Below are 12,539 nucleotides of genomic sequence, written 5' to 3' on the forward strand. Positions count from 1 at the left end.
AAGGCTGGTATGATTACACTAGTCAATAAGACATGTTGAGACGTCAATGTAAATTGGCATAGCAAATTTGATTTTTAACAGTTAATTTAGCAAATCCTGTCACACACGCGCCCTTACTGTCATAGACAGACGAACGGAAGCAATATACAACTATATTTAGCGTATTCAGGCTTCATTAACTAACTGCACATGTATGCGAAAGTCGAAACAGTGGTCATTGACAGTTTACACGAAAAATTAAAGGGCTCAAAATACAACGTGCCCTGTAAGCAATTTTGAACTGCACGGTTTTGGTAATAAGTGTGAGTTTTGCGTGTCCCAATGTGGAAATTTAATTTTCTCATGAATGGTCTTTGTAGCTTGCTTTATTCATTCATTAATGCAGTCTAAACTGGGGCCCGCACGCCGCGAACATAACGTCGAGTTTTGATGTTTGGCTTTTAAGGTGTTTCTATGGCTATAAAACAATGGTGTTATGCATCAAAAGCGAAAAGTGTGTTAATTACACTATTTCGGTTTCAAATATGTTTATATACCTGATGCTTGTGAAATGTGCACTAGTACTGGCATAGACAGTGTGTTTTATTTTTAAACATTCAAATACATGGGTTGCGTACGTAGAAAGAGAATGCCAGCAAGTACTATTCTTAATCTATGGTTATGAGTAATTATTATGAATTAAGAGTCGGCACTGCCGTTATATTAATGAACCCGTTAAATAAATATACACAACTACCTAGAAGTATCAATACTATAAAATAATATTAACATATGTCTCTGTACAAAATATCGATTTTCATGGGTATCACAAAAATTGTGGAAGTTACAAACATTCTATTTTAGCATGTAATATTTATAAAATACCGTTATAAAGTGTAATTATTTGAGATTTTTCGTTTAGAAAACTACAGGGATAAGAATAGAAAATACCCCCCTCAGGTATGATAATTAATTGTTTTTCTTATATTTGTGTAATGTATGCACGTATATATAACGAAAAAATATGTTATTATTTAATAGATATATATATTTTTGTAGATAGAATGAATGAATGAAAACTCTTTATTGTTCCCTTCATACAGATTATTAATATGTGTATAAACAAAGTGACTATTTAATTACATTAACTTAATTACATAAAAGCAAGATAAAGGTCTTCCAAGCAACCTTATATGTAGAAGAATAATTAAAATTTATAGATAGATAGATACTCTTTATCGTTTCCTCTAAAAGATTACAATAGTAAACTTATTATAGATACAAACAATTACAAGAAATAATCACAATGAGAAAACAATGGACGACCTTATCTATATCTACAGTACTATACTAATATTATAAAGAGGACAGATTTGGTTTTTTGTATGTTTGTTTGTTTGTCTAATAGTAATAAACCCAAAAATTACCAATTTCAAAATTCTGTTACCTATAGAAGCCACTGAACCACAGGAGTTAAGGACAAATTGAATTTTTCCTCAACAGGTGACTCATACATATTTTTATTGGATATAGTCGTATTGGCATATTGTTATATGCATCCTCAAATCACAGCGTCGACTATAATAAATAAATGTAAAAAGAAAACTATAGTCACAATGCATTTTCTTTTTTTAATATAGCACAACAAGTGACCACTCCATTCTGCGTGAATACGATCAATCGAAACGAGAATTATTTTCTTTATTTTTTTTTTAATAAGATGTCTTTTTTAAATATTATTCAATGTAATACCATATATCTTATGGTCAATTGATAAAGATGATATCAAAATCATTAGTAACCGTTTAAAGGGATGTTCTATCAGTGCAACACATTTTAAAAAAAAATCTTGTTCTTTGGATGGTGATAAGAGACTCGAAATTTTTTTTGGTGTTATTCACCTACGTTTCTTTGGGACAAATGTTCGGTTTCACTTATGCAACACTTTCTTCAAAGGATGATTCATTCTGTATAGTAAAAAATCTTAACTACAGTACCAAGATAAAAAAGAACAAACAAACACGTAGACATCTATACATATATGTTTCCTATGGACAGTGAAGGTGTTCCTTAAGTCTAATTAAGTAATTAACCTAATGGCACTGGTAATAGAGACACTCCAATGCCAAAGTTATCTCGCACTAACAAATTCCAAAATTCTTCAGACAATAGCCGCGGCCCGCGAGTTCGTAACACGCGAGCGACCTGTATAAATCGCTTATGTAGTCCCGGCGCCCGATCTGCTTCATTTATCTAATGCACAGTGCATTTGCTTTTAGTTTTTGGTGTGGTTACGCCACGCACCCAGCTCCGCCACAGAAATAACGCAGAATATCGGTCACACAGGCTCCATACTAAATGAACGCATCGAATTAATTGCTGGAGCTGGACGCGCTCACCACTATCGCAGTGGACGTGCCGCGCGCGGACGCTTCCGTTCGATTTTTAAAATCGAGGAAAAAAAGCGCGCGAATGGGATCCGATCGTTCGACGAAATCGGAATTCCATTTTCGTAGTTAATTTATTTTCGGCCAGCAATAAAAGCTTTTATTTATTTTTTATTGTTCTTTTGTATAGATTGTAGGGTAATAATTGTGTGTGGTATACGTGCTATAAAAATACGGAGCGAAAAATGTATCTCCTCTTATCACTGAGGTCAAAGATGTGCATTTCGAATAGTATGTTTTCGTAACATCGCACTGTTTAAATAAGAAACAGTCGCGATAAGTAATCGCGGTCGAGTGCAAATGTCGTCGATATCGCATCACAGCAAACAGCGGGTCCGTCCTAATAATACATTAGAATTGTGCATTTAGTAATGAACGTTAAGCCTTGTCCCTTCGTGGAATTCTATGCTGCGTTGATTCATACACCGGTTATCGTGTTTTGAGCGGCGACAATGTGCGAAGTCACAAGTTGGATTCCGAACGCGGTAGCCGCTACGTTGTGCTCGGATCGCTCCGCTCAGCCGATTATCGCCTGGCTGACCGGCTTACGGGCATCTATAGAGGAGTACGATCCTTTAATCACAGTGAGAGCGGAATCTCCCGAGTCTGAAGAGTCGTCCAGGTCTTCGCCAGATAGTGCGTTCGACGATATCCTCTCGCAACTCGGCAAGGAAATTTTTAAATTAGACGAATACCAAAGAAATCTCGCGCCAGAGGAAAAGGAAGTTTCACTAAGTATTCTGAACATATTCGACGAATGTATCCAGGGGATGACGGAGTCTAAAGGTGATTTAGAAGTGATTGATGAAGCCGTGGAAACTGTGAACGGTGTGGACGAGTGCAGCGACGGTGAGTCTATAATGTCAGATGTGTCTTTTGTTACTAGTACGCCGGCCAGAAGTGTAAAAGTGTGCTCTAGTGATACGAATTCTTTAGTTGTTAAGGGTGAAGGCACGCCGGAGATACCGCGCAAGGTTAGGTTAAGAAGGTCGTCGTCCACATCATCGGGGTACGACTACGTGGAAGCGAGAACGGAGAACACAATAATGGAGGTGGCGAAACGGCTGGGATCGGACAGCGACAGTGAAAGCACTAACTGGAGTTACAGAGAGTGCAGTACGGATACAGAGAACGAGGCCAGAGACGAGTACGCCGTGATGTGGTCCCATTCAAGTGGTTTTCACAACTCCGACGAGATACTGAGGCGGGTGGTGTCCCAACACCATGCGACTGTGTCGCGGCTATCGTTTGACACGGCAAACGACTTTGAACCGGCGCGGTACTCGGTGTACGCTCTCCAAGAGGTGGGAGGCAGGTGTGTTGACAACGAAATGCCAGTCGCCGCTATGACGCCGGACAGACCAACCGACGACGGCTACGAACCCGTCCGCGATGCGCTCACCGACGAGAACATTTACGAGGAAATCGAGTTCGGTTTGAGTTACACGGACGAAGGGTGCTCCTGTGGAGGCAGTGTCGAAGTGGAGAGTTGTTCGATAAGTGCTAGTTCGGAGGGTGTCAGTCGCGAGAGCCCTTTGTACGAAAATTTGCGGGATCACGACGCGTACGCAATACCGCCGGACGTCATATTCTGGAAGAATCTGCTCTTCGATCCTTATTACAACGACGACGAGGAAGACGAGGTAAGTGATTGAGAAATGTGTGTTGCCACATCATTATCTCCCTGATGACTGATTATACAGAAAAGGAAATAACAACGTTAACATCAGTGCGGCGATCCCAGTAAATTAATAACTTGTTGCGTATGAGTAATTTAATTAGGAATATAATTGAGGTTATTGCATTTCTAAAGTATTATTTGCTGAATTTATATCATCGCAGTATGCAGGAAATGTTATGTAGAAGCATGGTGATTAATGTTTTTCAACAATAAGGATGTAAATGAAAGTAAAAGATCACAATTCATACATCCGAATTCAATGCTCAATTTATTTGATTGCTCGTATATTTTATTGCTTCACAGTCATATCCTACATCCATCTATGGACGTCAAACTATTTGGTTACGTGCTTTTATACAAATTAGTTTAAGTTTGTTACCAAAGAGATGAATCGGTCGCAAATAATGCATTTTTTATTTACAACCGTCTTATATATAATACAGATAAATAAGAAAATATGCTATGACATAAATAAACCTATCAAATAAATAAATCCTACAAACAACTGACTTCAATAGTGACATAACCAGTTATAATAATTTAAAAACTAAACTATTTTTATAAAATATCTATGGTAAAAATCTATAAATATAACCTTTCAGATAAAAAAAAGAATTTTCCAAATCGGTTTACAACTGTTGAAGTTGTGAGGTGACAAATATGAAAAGAAAAGAAAAAAATGAACGTCCTTCTTTTTAAAGTCGGTTGAAAATGTAAACAAATCAATAAATAAATCATTCAATACTGTATGTTGACAGTAATTGGAACATTAATGCGCGGAGGTAGATATATAATGTTGTACATTATATATCTATATATATAAGGATATTTCTTTCGGAATGGTTTTACTAAACTGTATGGAATGAAATGAAATATTAACCGATTTTTACGGCCCACTTAACCTATAACTATAAACAAACAGGCCACTGAAATATACATACATATCTATTTTTATAAAATATTAGAGCTCTGTAGCCCATTTTTAAATATTCTATTTTCTGACAATATACGCTCCACTTCATCTTTTCACATCATATTTTCCAGTTCATAATGTAACTAAGTATATTTACAAATTCATTACACGATTTATCTTTCGTTAGAATATTATTATCGTAATGTGTTTCACAATAAATAAATAATTAAAATAAAAAAAAATACGAGTAGTGATGTGACATGTTTATGAATTTGGCGCCAAATTTTTTATCACAATCAATTCACGATCTAATTAATACAAATAGAAGTAAACAATATTTAATAATTACAAAACTAAAATTATAAATATTGAAAATGTCCGAATGTCTATCAGACTAAGATCCGTCAAAATTAAGTAGTCATCTAGATAGATAAAACACTTTGATCTCTGTTAGTGACAGGATAAACGAGTTTTTGGTGAGTTTGTATTGAAATGTTGCATAGAGCTGAGTAGTTTGATTGCATAATTTAGATATTTTTTTAAAAAAAAGTTAATATTTATTTACATTCGTAAGTATAAAGAAATTTGAACACTATAAATATTTGAATTTAAAGACGATGATTCTGAATCTAAGTGTATTATTAAAAAAGACAATTTAATCTATAAAAGGGGTTAGATATAAATAACGAATGTTCATTTATTTTATTGTCTTGATACTTCTAGTTGGTTGCATAGATACATATTCCAGTTTCATTGCATTACGTCAATAGTGCCGACTCTTAAATAACATATCGATTATTTACTCTGTGAATAAATTGGAAAACCAATTCATAAGTATTTGGATAAATATTTTCTAAATAATGTAGCTAGTTCATTTCCTAATGTTTTCGAAATAATTATTTAAGAAGTAAATTATTCAAATAGTTACACGAAAAGTTAGAAAATTATACACGATTAAATTGCATTTTTACTTGAAGAGCCGTATGGTCCCGGCATAGAATAGGCCACTACTTCCTTTCCTGTGGGTGTCGTAAGAGGCGACTAAGGAAACTTAATGTTAGAGCGATGGGCAGCAGCGTCCCTATTAAAACATTTCTAAAGTCCACCTGCAGTTGCCAATCTGCCAGCCAAGCGTGGTAATTACTGGCAAAACCCCTCCAAGTGGGAGACTTATGTTCAGCAGTGGACAGTTAAAGGCTGATATGATGATGATTATTTGAATAGCATTTATAAGATTATGTTCCACAAAACAAACCAACTTCAACTGTGGGAAAACTAGTTATTTAAAAATTAAACTACAGAGACGATTTTCATAAAATTTCTATGCAACCAATCTGAAAGTATTAATCCTTTTAGAAAAAAAAATTCTAAATTATTTTATAACCGACGGAATTATAAGGCAACAAACAAAAAGCATACAGCCGAAATGAAAACCGATCCTTGTATTTGAAGTCGGTTACAAAGAAATTTAAAGAACGCTTATAAACACTATGATTTTATTTGCAACTAGCGGCCCGTGTCGCACAGGTGGACGTTTTTACAATATTTTAAAAAGTGATAATTGTAACATAACGATAATAGTTGGACATATAGTATCGGGAAGTTTTTTGTAGTTATTGATATTTTCTTCAATATTGTACAACATACTTTTGTTCTATCACCAATAGTTTCCGCAGCGCACGCGACGAAAGATATTTTGTAGCATTTGTTTACACCGTGAGTTACGTTACTAAAGTTTTAATAAGGATCCCTAATCTTTTCTAGCAATAAATATATGTTACTCAGGGTGAATGTAGCTTTCTAATGGTGAAAGAATTTTTGAAATTGGCAAAGTAGTTTTTGAGTTTATTAATTACAAACAAACATACGCACAAAAATACAAATCTTTCCTCTTTATAATATTTATTTGCAATTTATCAATTTACTGTGGTCTCGCCCACGTTCAACTCTTTATCTGCCATTCCCGCGAGAATTACGCGATATTGTTTTTAGTGTTATGGCGACGTCATAAAACGCGAGTACATTGTACTACATCCATGGTTACAAATTTGTATGAGCATTAAATGTTATAATAAGATACCGAAAAATATTTTGGATGTACCTTTTAATAAATTTAAAACTAGTGTAGGTACTAAAAACATTAATTGAACGAAGCCCATTGTAATTAAACGATTACTCGAATGGCAAACGTGCATGGTGTTAGTCGATCATGCACGGGGAAAAAGTGATTGTTAGTAATGGAGACTGAGAATCCCATTGCTAGCAATATACTCAACCAAGTCGACCTCCTCGCGGTTTCCCCTGGAAACTATCACGGTTAATTCCTGATGAATTCATCATGATGGGCTAACTGGCCTGTTTTCATTCTCATCTATCACCCTTTACTGGTGCTCCGCCAGCGTATCCCGTTAACGCAGGCGGGGTTACCATACCATTTTAACCCATCAAAAAAAAAGTCCACAACCTTTCTTTGATGCATAGATACTACAGAAGAATCCATTTCGTTATTTATAATTATCCCTGAGTAACAATAATAACAAATGATTGTAAACTCTTTTTTTTCATACAACTTAGAATGGCAAACAAGCTGACAGTCCACCTGATGAAAAGTGGTAACCGTCGCCTATAGACATGAGCAGTACCGTGGACATAACAGAGTATACTGTTTCGCCCATGATACCCCTCATGCGTTGTTATTCCTGAGGACGCAGGTGTTATTCCTCTGTACCCAGTAAATTCACGCCATATCCCACCCTTCAAACCGAAACACAGCCATGCAAACACAACTGCTTCACGGTTGAAACACGAATGGTACAGAGGTACTCAAGCAATCGACTTTTGTACAAAGTCTCCCTCAACACCTCTTACAACACCCATGGGAAAAGAAGAGGTGATCTTTTCCATGCCAGGACACATAGTGGTATAACAATACAGAAAAATAATAAATTCACATTATTTATGGTGAATGGATAAAGTACTACATAAGAGTCATTATACTCGTACACTGCGATCGTAAATCATCTAGCATTACGTCATTTTAATATAAAAATACTTATGTATGTCCGTATGTGTACATGTTTTATCTGATAACAGCTACATATGGCGTCTTGGTCATGACTAATCGAATTCTAAATATTGCTTTGACTAAATATAATGTACAGTATTAATAGTAATAATAATTTTATAGCATACAACTGGCTTTTACTGTCTTTGTCCACGTCTAATCTATCTATCTATCTATCCTATTCAAGAGCTGAGCTCTTGTCGGTGCAGCTCTTGCCACTCACTACGATTTTCAGCGTGTCTCTTCACCTCTTGATACGACACGACACCAACTCCTTCCTTGATCTGCCTGTATTATATAATACAAATAGTCATTGGTGAAGTAGTTAAGGTGCTGTAAAGTAACAAACAAACTCACTGTCAAATTTATAATATTAACATTATGAATTGTGAAGTGATCTTCATCATATCAGCCATTATCTGTCCACTGCTGGACATAGCTCTCCCCCATAGACTGCCATAAGGAACAGTCCTGAACCACTTGCATCCACTGACTTTCTACAATGCAAAGCGATTGAGGTCGTCGCTCCATCTAATGAGTGTCGTACACTACGTTTGCTCGTATAGGGTCGCCACTCAAATCCCCACCAAATATATAAGTATATAAGTAATTAAATTCCTTAATTAAACATTGCTTTTTTTTATACAACTTAGAATGGCAAACAAGCTGACGGACCACCTGATGAAAAGTGATAACCGTCGCCTATAGACATGAGCAGTACCATGGACATAACAACGTATACTGTTTCGCCCATGATGCCCCCCCCCCCCATGCGTTGCCATTCCTGAGGACTCAGGTGTTATTCTTCTGTACCCAGTAAATTCACGCCATGTCCCACCCTTCAAACCGAAACACAGCCATGCAAACACAACTGCTTCACGGTTGAAACACAAATGGGATAGAGGTATCCAAACAATCGACTTTTGTACAAAGGCTCCCTCTGGTTATGGCTTATTAATACGTGCGTATTGTTTTTGCAAAATCGACCTCTGTTATCATAAATTACCACAGTTATAAATACCTAGGTATATTATTTATCAAATTTGCGAGAGTCAAAAGTTCGAGTGATAATGAAATTTTGATAAAAAATTTACATTAAAATTAATATTCACTATATGTACCTAATCGTGTGTTCATTATTACTAGAGACCACTGGTCAATATTCGACCATAACCATATATGGTAATAAATGAACACTCATTAAGACTATAGACCAGTGATTCTCAACCACTGTGCCGCGGCACTTTTGTGTGCCGCCAAATTTTGCAAATATTAAAAAATTTTGTCATAAACTATTCATGCAGTGTGTTGTAGTAAGTAAATAATTTTTATCTTTTTCTTTGTGTGCCGGCAAATTTTGAAATCGTTAAATATGTGCCGCAACGAAAAAAAGGTTGAGAATCACTGCTGTAGACAAATAATATTCAAGACAAACAATATTAATCTATTCTCAATTTGACCACAGACTTTAACAATAAACAAAAGTATATATATATATATATATATATATATATATATATATATATATATATATATATATATATATATATATATATATATATATATATATATATATATATATATATATATATATATATATATATATATATTCGTGTTTGTGTCAAATACGTGGTAATGCAGGGGGAAAAGCGATTGTTAGTAATGGAGACTGAGAATCCCATTGCTAGCAATATACCCAACCAGGTCGACCTCCTCGCGGTTCCCCCTGGAAACTATCATGGTTAATTCCTGATGAATACATCATGATGGGCTAACTAGCCTGTTTTTATTCTCATCTATCACTCTTCACTGGTGCTCCGCTAGCGTATCCTGTTAGCGCAGCTGGGTTACCATACCATTTTCACCCATCAAAAAAAAATACATGGTAGTGTGTATAATTTTTTTATTTAATGTATTTTTTATGCATAATTAAAAAAAAATATTAGCATTCTGCACTCGTTCTCGATATAAACTATAAGTGTGCGAAATTTCATACTTCTTTGTTCGCGCAATTTTCCTAAAAAGGCGTACAAAGCTTTTGTTTCACGTATTAATATATAGATTTCAAGTAAAGCTTTACTTTTGTTTTTTTTTGTGTCAAATATATAAGTATATAAGTAATTAAATTCCATAATTTGTAGACATAAATTTTAATTAATGTATCTATCTATTTTTACTTTACTATACTTGTTGTATTTCAAGTCTTTAAACACTTACCTCGGTACTATATATATATATATATATATATATATATATATAGATATATATATATATATATATATATATATATATATAGTGCGTTTATGATCTCTAATTAGCATTGAATTTGGTTTGAAATAAAAAGTAGGTTTGAAAATTAAAAAGGGCATGCGGCTCTGCTTCTGGTACGTGTAAGGAATATCATATTCGAAGATACGGTTCACGGAAACGACGTACAATTCGGTAGTCGAGGAATTGAGGCACTGAATGTACAGAAGAGAACTTAAAATTATAAGAGTTTCCGTTATAAAGAGTTAACAATTGTCAGAATAGTAAATGAAATTAAGTATGTTTAAACTGCGTAAAGATGTTGCATCTTTTTGACCGAATTTATCATTTTACCAGAGGGAGTGATAAGTTGTGTTTGCATGGCTGTGTTTCGGTTTGAAGGGTGGGATATGGCGTGAATTTACTAAGTACAGAGGAATAACACCTGAGTCCTCAGGAATGGCAACGCATGGGGGATATCATGGGCGAAACAGTATACTCTGTTATGTCCATGCTACTGCTCTTGTCTATAGGCGACGGTTACCACTTTCCATCAGGTGGGCCGTCAGCTTGTTTGCCATTCTAAGTTGTATAAAAAAAAATATCATGAGTTATGCTCTAAGGAATTGTTCGGATTGATACCTGCTGCTGATTTTAACCACCGTACAACCCACCACAAATTAAAGTTCCATTCCAATCATCTGGACGAGTGGCGGTCTTTCACCGTGCGTTTTTCAAGGCACTTTCTTCCACGCACAACCACTCTTTGGAATCAACTTCCAGCAGCAGTATTTCTGAACCGATACGACATCACAACCTTCAAAAAAAGAACATATTCCATTTTAAAAGGCTGGTAGTACACCTGCAATGTCTCTGGTGTTGCGGGTGATCATGGGCGGCGGTAGTCACTTACCATTAGGTTAGCCGCATGCTCATTTACCCTTGAGTTACAAATCTCTAAAATTTCCGAGCTTAAGGCAGGGTTGCCAGATGCTGATTTTGTTTTTTTTTTCCAAACATCAAATATTTTGTTCTCCAAATGTGCCAAGAGAGTAACAAATAAATAAACAAAAAACCTACTTTCATATTTGTTATATTAGTAAACGATCTATACCATCATAACCTATGAGGAAGCTCTTAAACCGTTATATTTTAATAAAATTAGATATTTAAGTACAAAGTTCAGTAATTTTTGAGTTTATTCTTTATGCAACTATGTATCCATTTACAAGCAAACATTACAAAAAAGATAAAAGGAAAAACTACTCGTTCATAATGCACTTTCATATAACATTTTTTCCCGCTCTTTTTCTGTTACACAAATATTTTTTATGAGCGATTCCAATTAACATGTTACTTTGGCAATAAGCCTCAACGACAAGCACTTGCCACATGAATATGTATTAAACCAGTTTACTTCTAAAATGTTAGCAAAATTGCTTGTTACAAGCGGTCGCGCAAGCAATTAAAACGCAATACCTCATAGTTACGACATGGACAACCTAGATTACCGATTTGTTTATGTTCGAACCTTATAAAGCCTAATGTTAATAGTGTTGCCACTAATTTATATACATGTGTAATGGGAAATTAATGAAATAACTATGTTTTTGTTTGTTTTTGACAAACAGTGGTTTCATTAATTTCCTGCTATATATATATATAATAAAAATTAACGTAAGTGTTTAGAGATATTGTATTCGTAATTTAAAATGTTATTTTTTTTTAATTACGATTCCATTTTAGAAAATATATATAGTAGTTTATAAATGGTAAAAATGAAATTAGGATCTATCTGGAATGGATAACACGAAGGACAAAGATGAAGACGTAACGTCTTAAAATTTTTGAAGAACTAGTTTTATAGTACTTATCTATTATAAAATCTATCCATATCTATTATTACCTATTATAATATTTAGTACTCTTTTAGATATATTATCCTAAACGCTGTATATAACCTGTGTACCTTTGTTTCATACCACACTATGGTACAATGCCATACGATGCACATTTCAAAATTTTTAATGTACAAAACCTTAATAGAAACTATAAAAAATAAATTATTTTCACAGTCAGGCTAGTGCTCGCGTCACAGTCGCTCATGACTAAGGATCACGAATTGATTCCGAAACTAGTCGAGGCTTTTTCGATGTAATTGTTAAAAATAACAAGTCATATGATATAAATAGTGTTAATTACGGAAAC

General features: G+C 34.7%; 1 protein-coding gene across 3 annotated transcripts in view; it reads left to right on the plus strand.

The window, feature by feature from the left end:
• Positions 1-12,539, plus strand: part of LOC113515212 (WW domain-containing protein tag-325-like) — a 178,256-nt gene that overhangs the window by 99,401 nt on the left and 66,316 nt on the right. The window contains exon 1 of one of the 3 annotated variants that reach the window (XM_052895859.1): positions 2,374-4,069. The exons of the other annotated variants lie outside the window; for them this stretch is intronic. Within the exon in view, the coding sequence (XP_052751819.1) occupies positions 2,879-4,069 (1,191 nt within the window). The 5' untranslated portion in view covers positions 2,374-2,878. Of the gene's footprint in view, positions 1-2,373; positions 4,070-12,539 lie in introns of those variants that run through there. 3 annotated transcript variants of the gene reach the window in all.

This window comes from Galleria mellonella, unplaced genomic scaffold (genome assembly GCF_026898425.1).
Source record: "Galleria mellonella isolate WM207_F2 unplaced genomic scaffold, CSIRO_AGI_GalMel_v1 utg312, whole genome shotgun sequence".
NCBI classification, from domain to species: domain Eukaryota; kingdom Metazoa; phylum Arthropoda; class Insecta; order Lepidoptera; family Pyralidae; genus Galleria; species Galleria mellonella.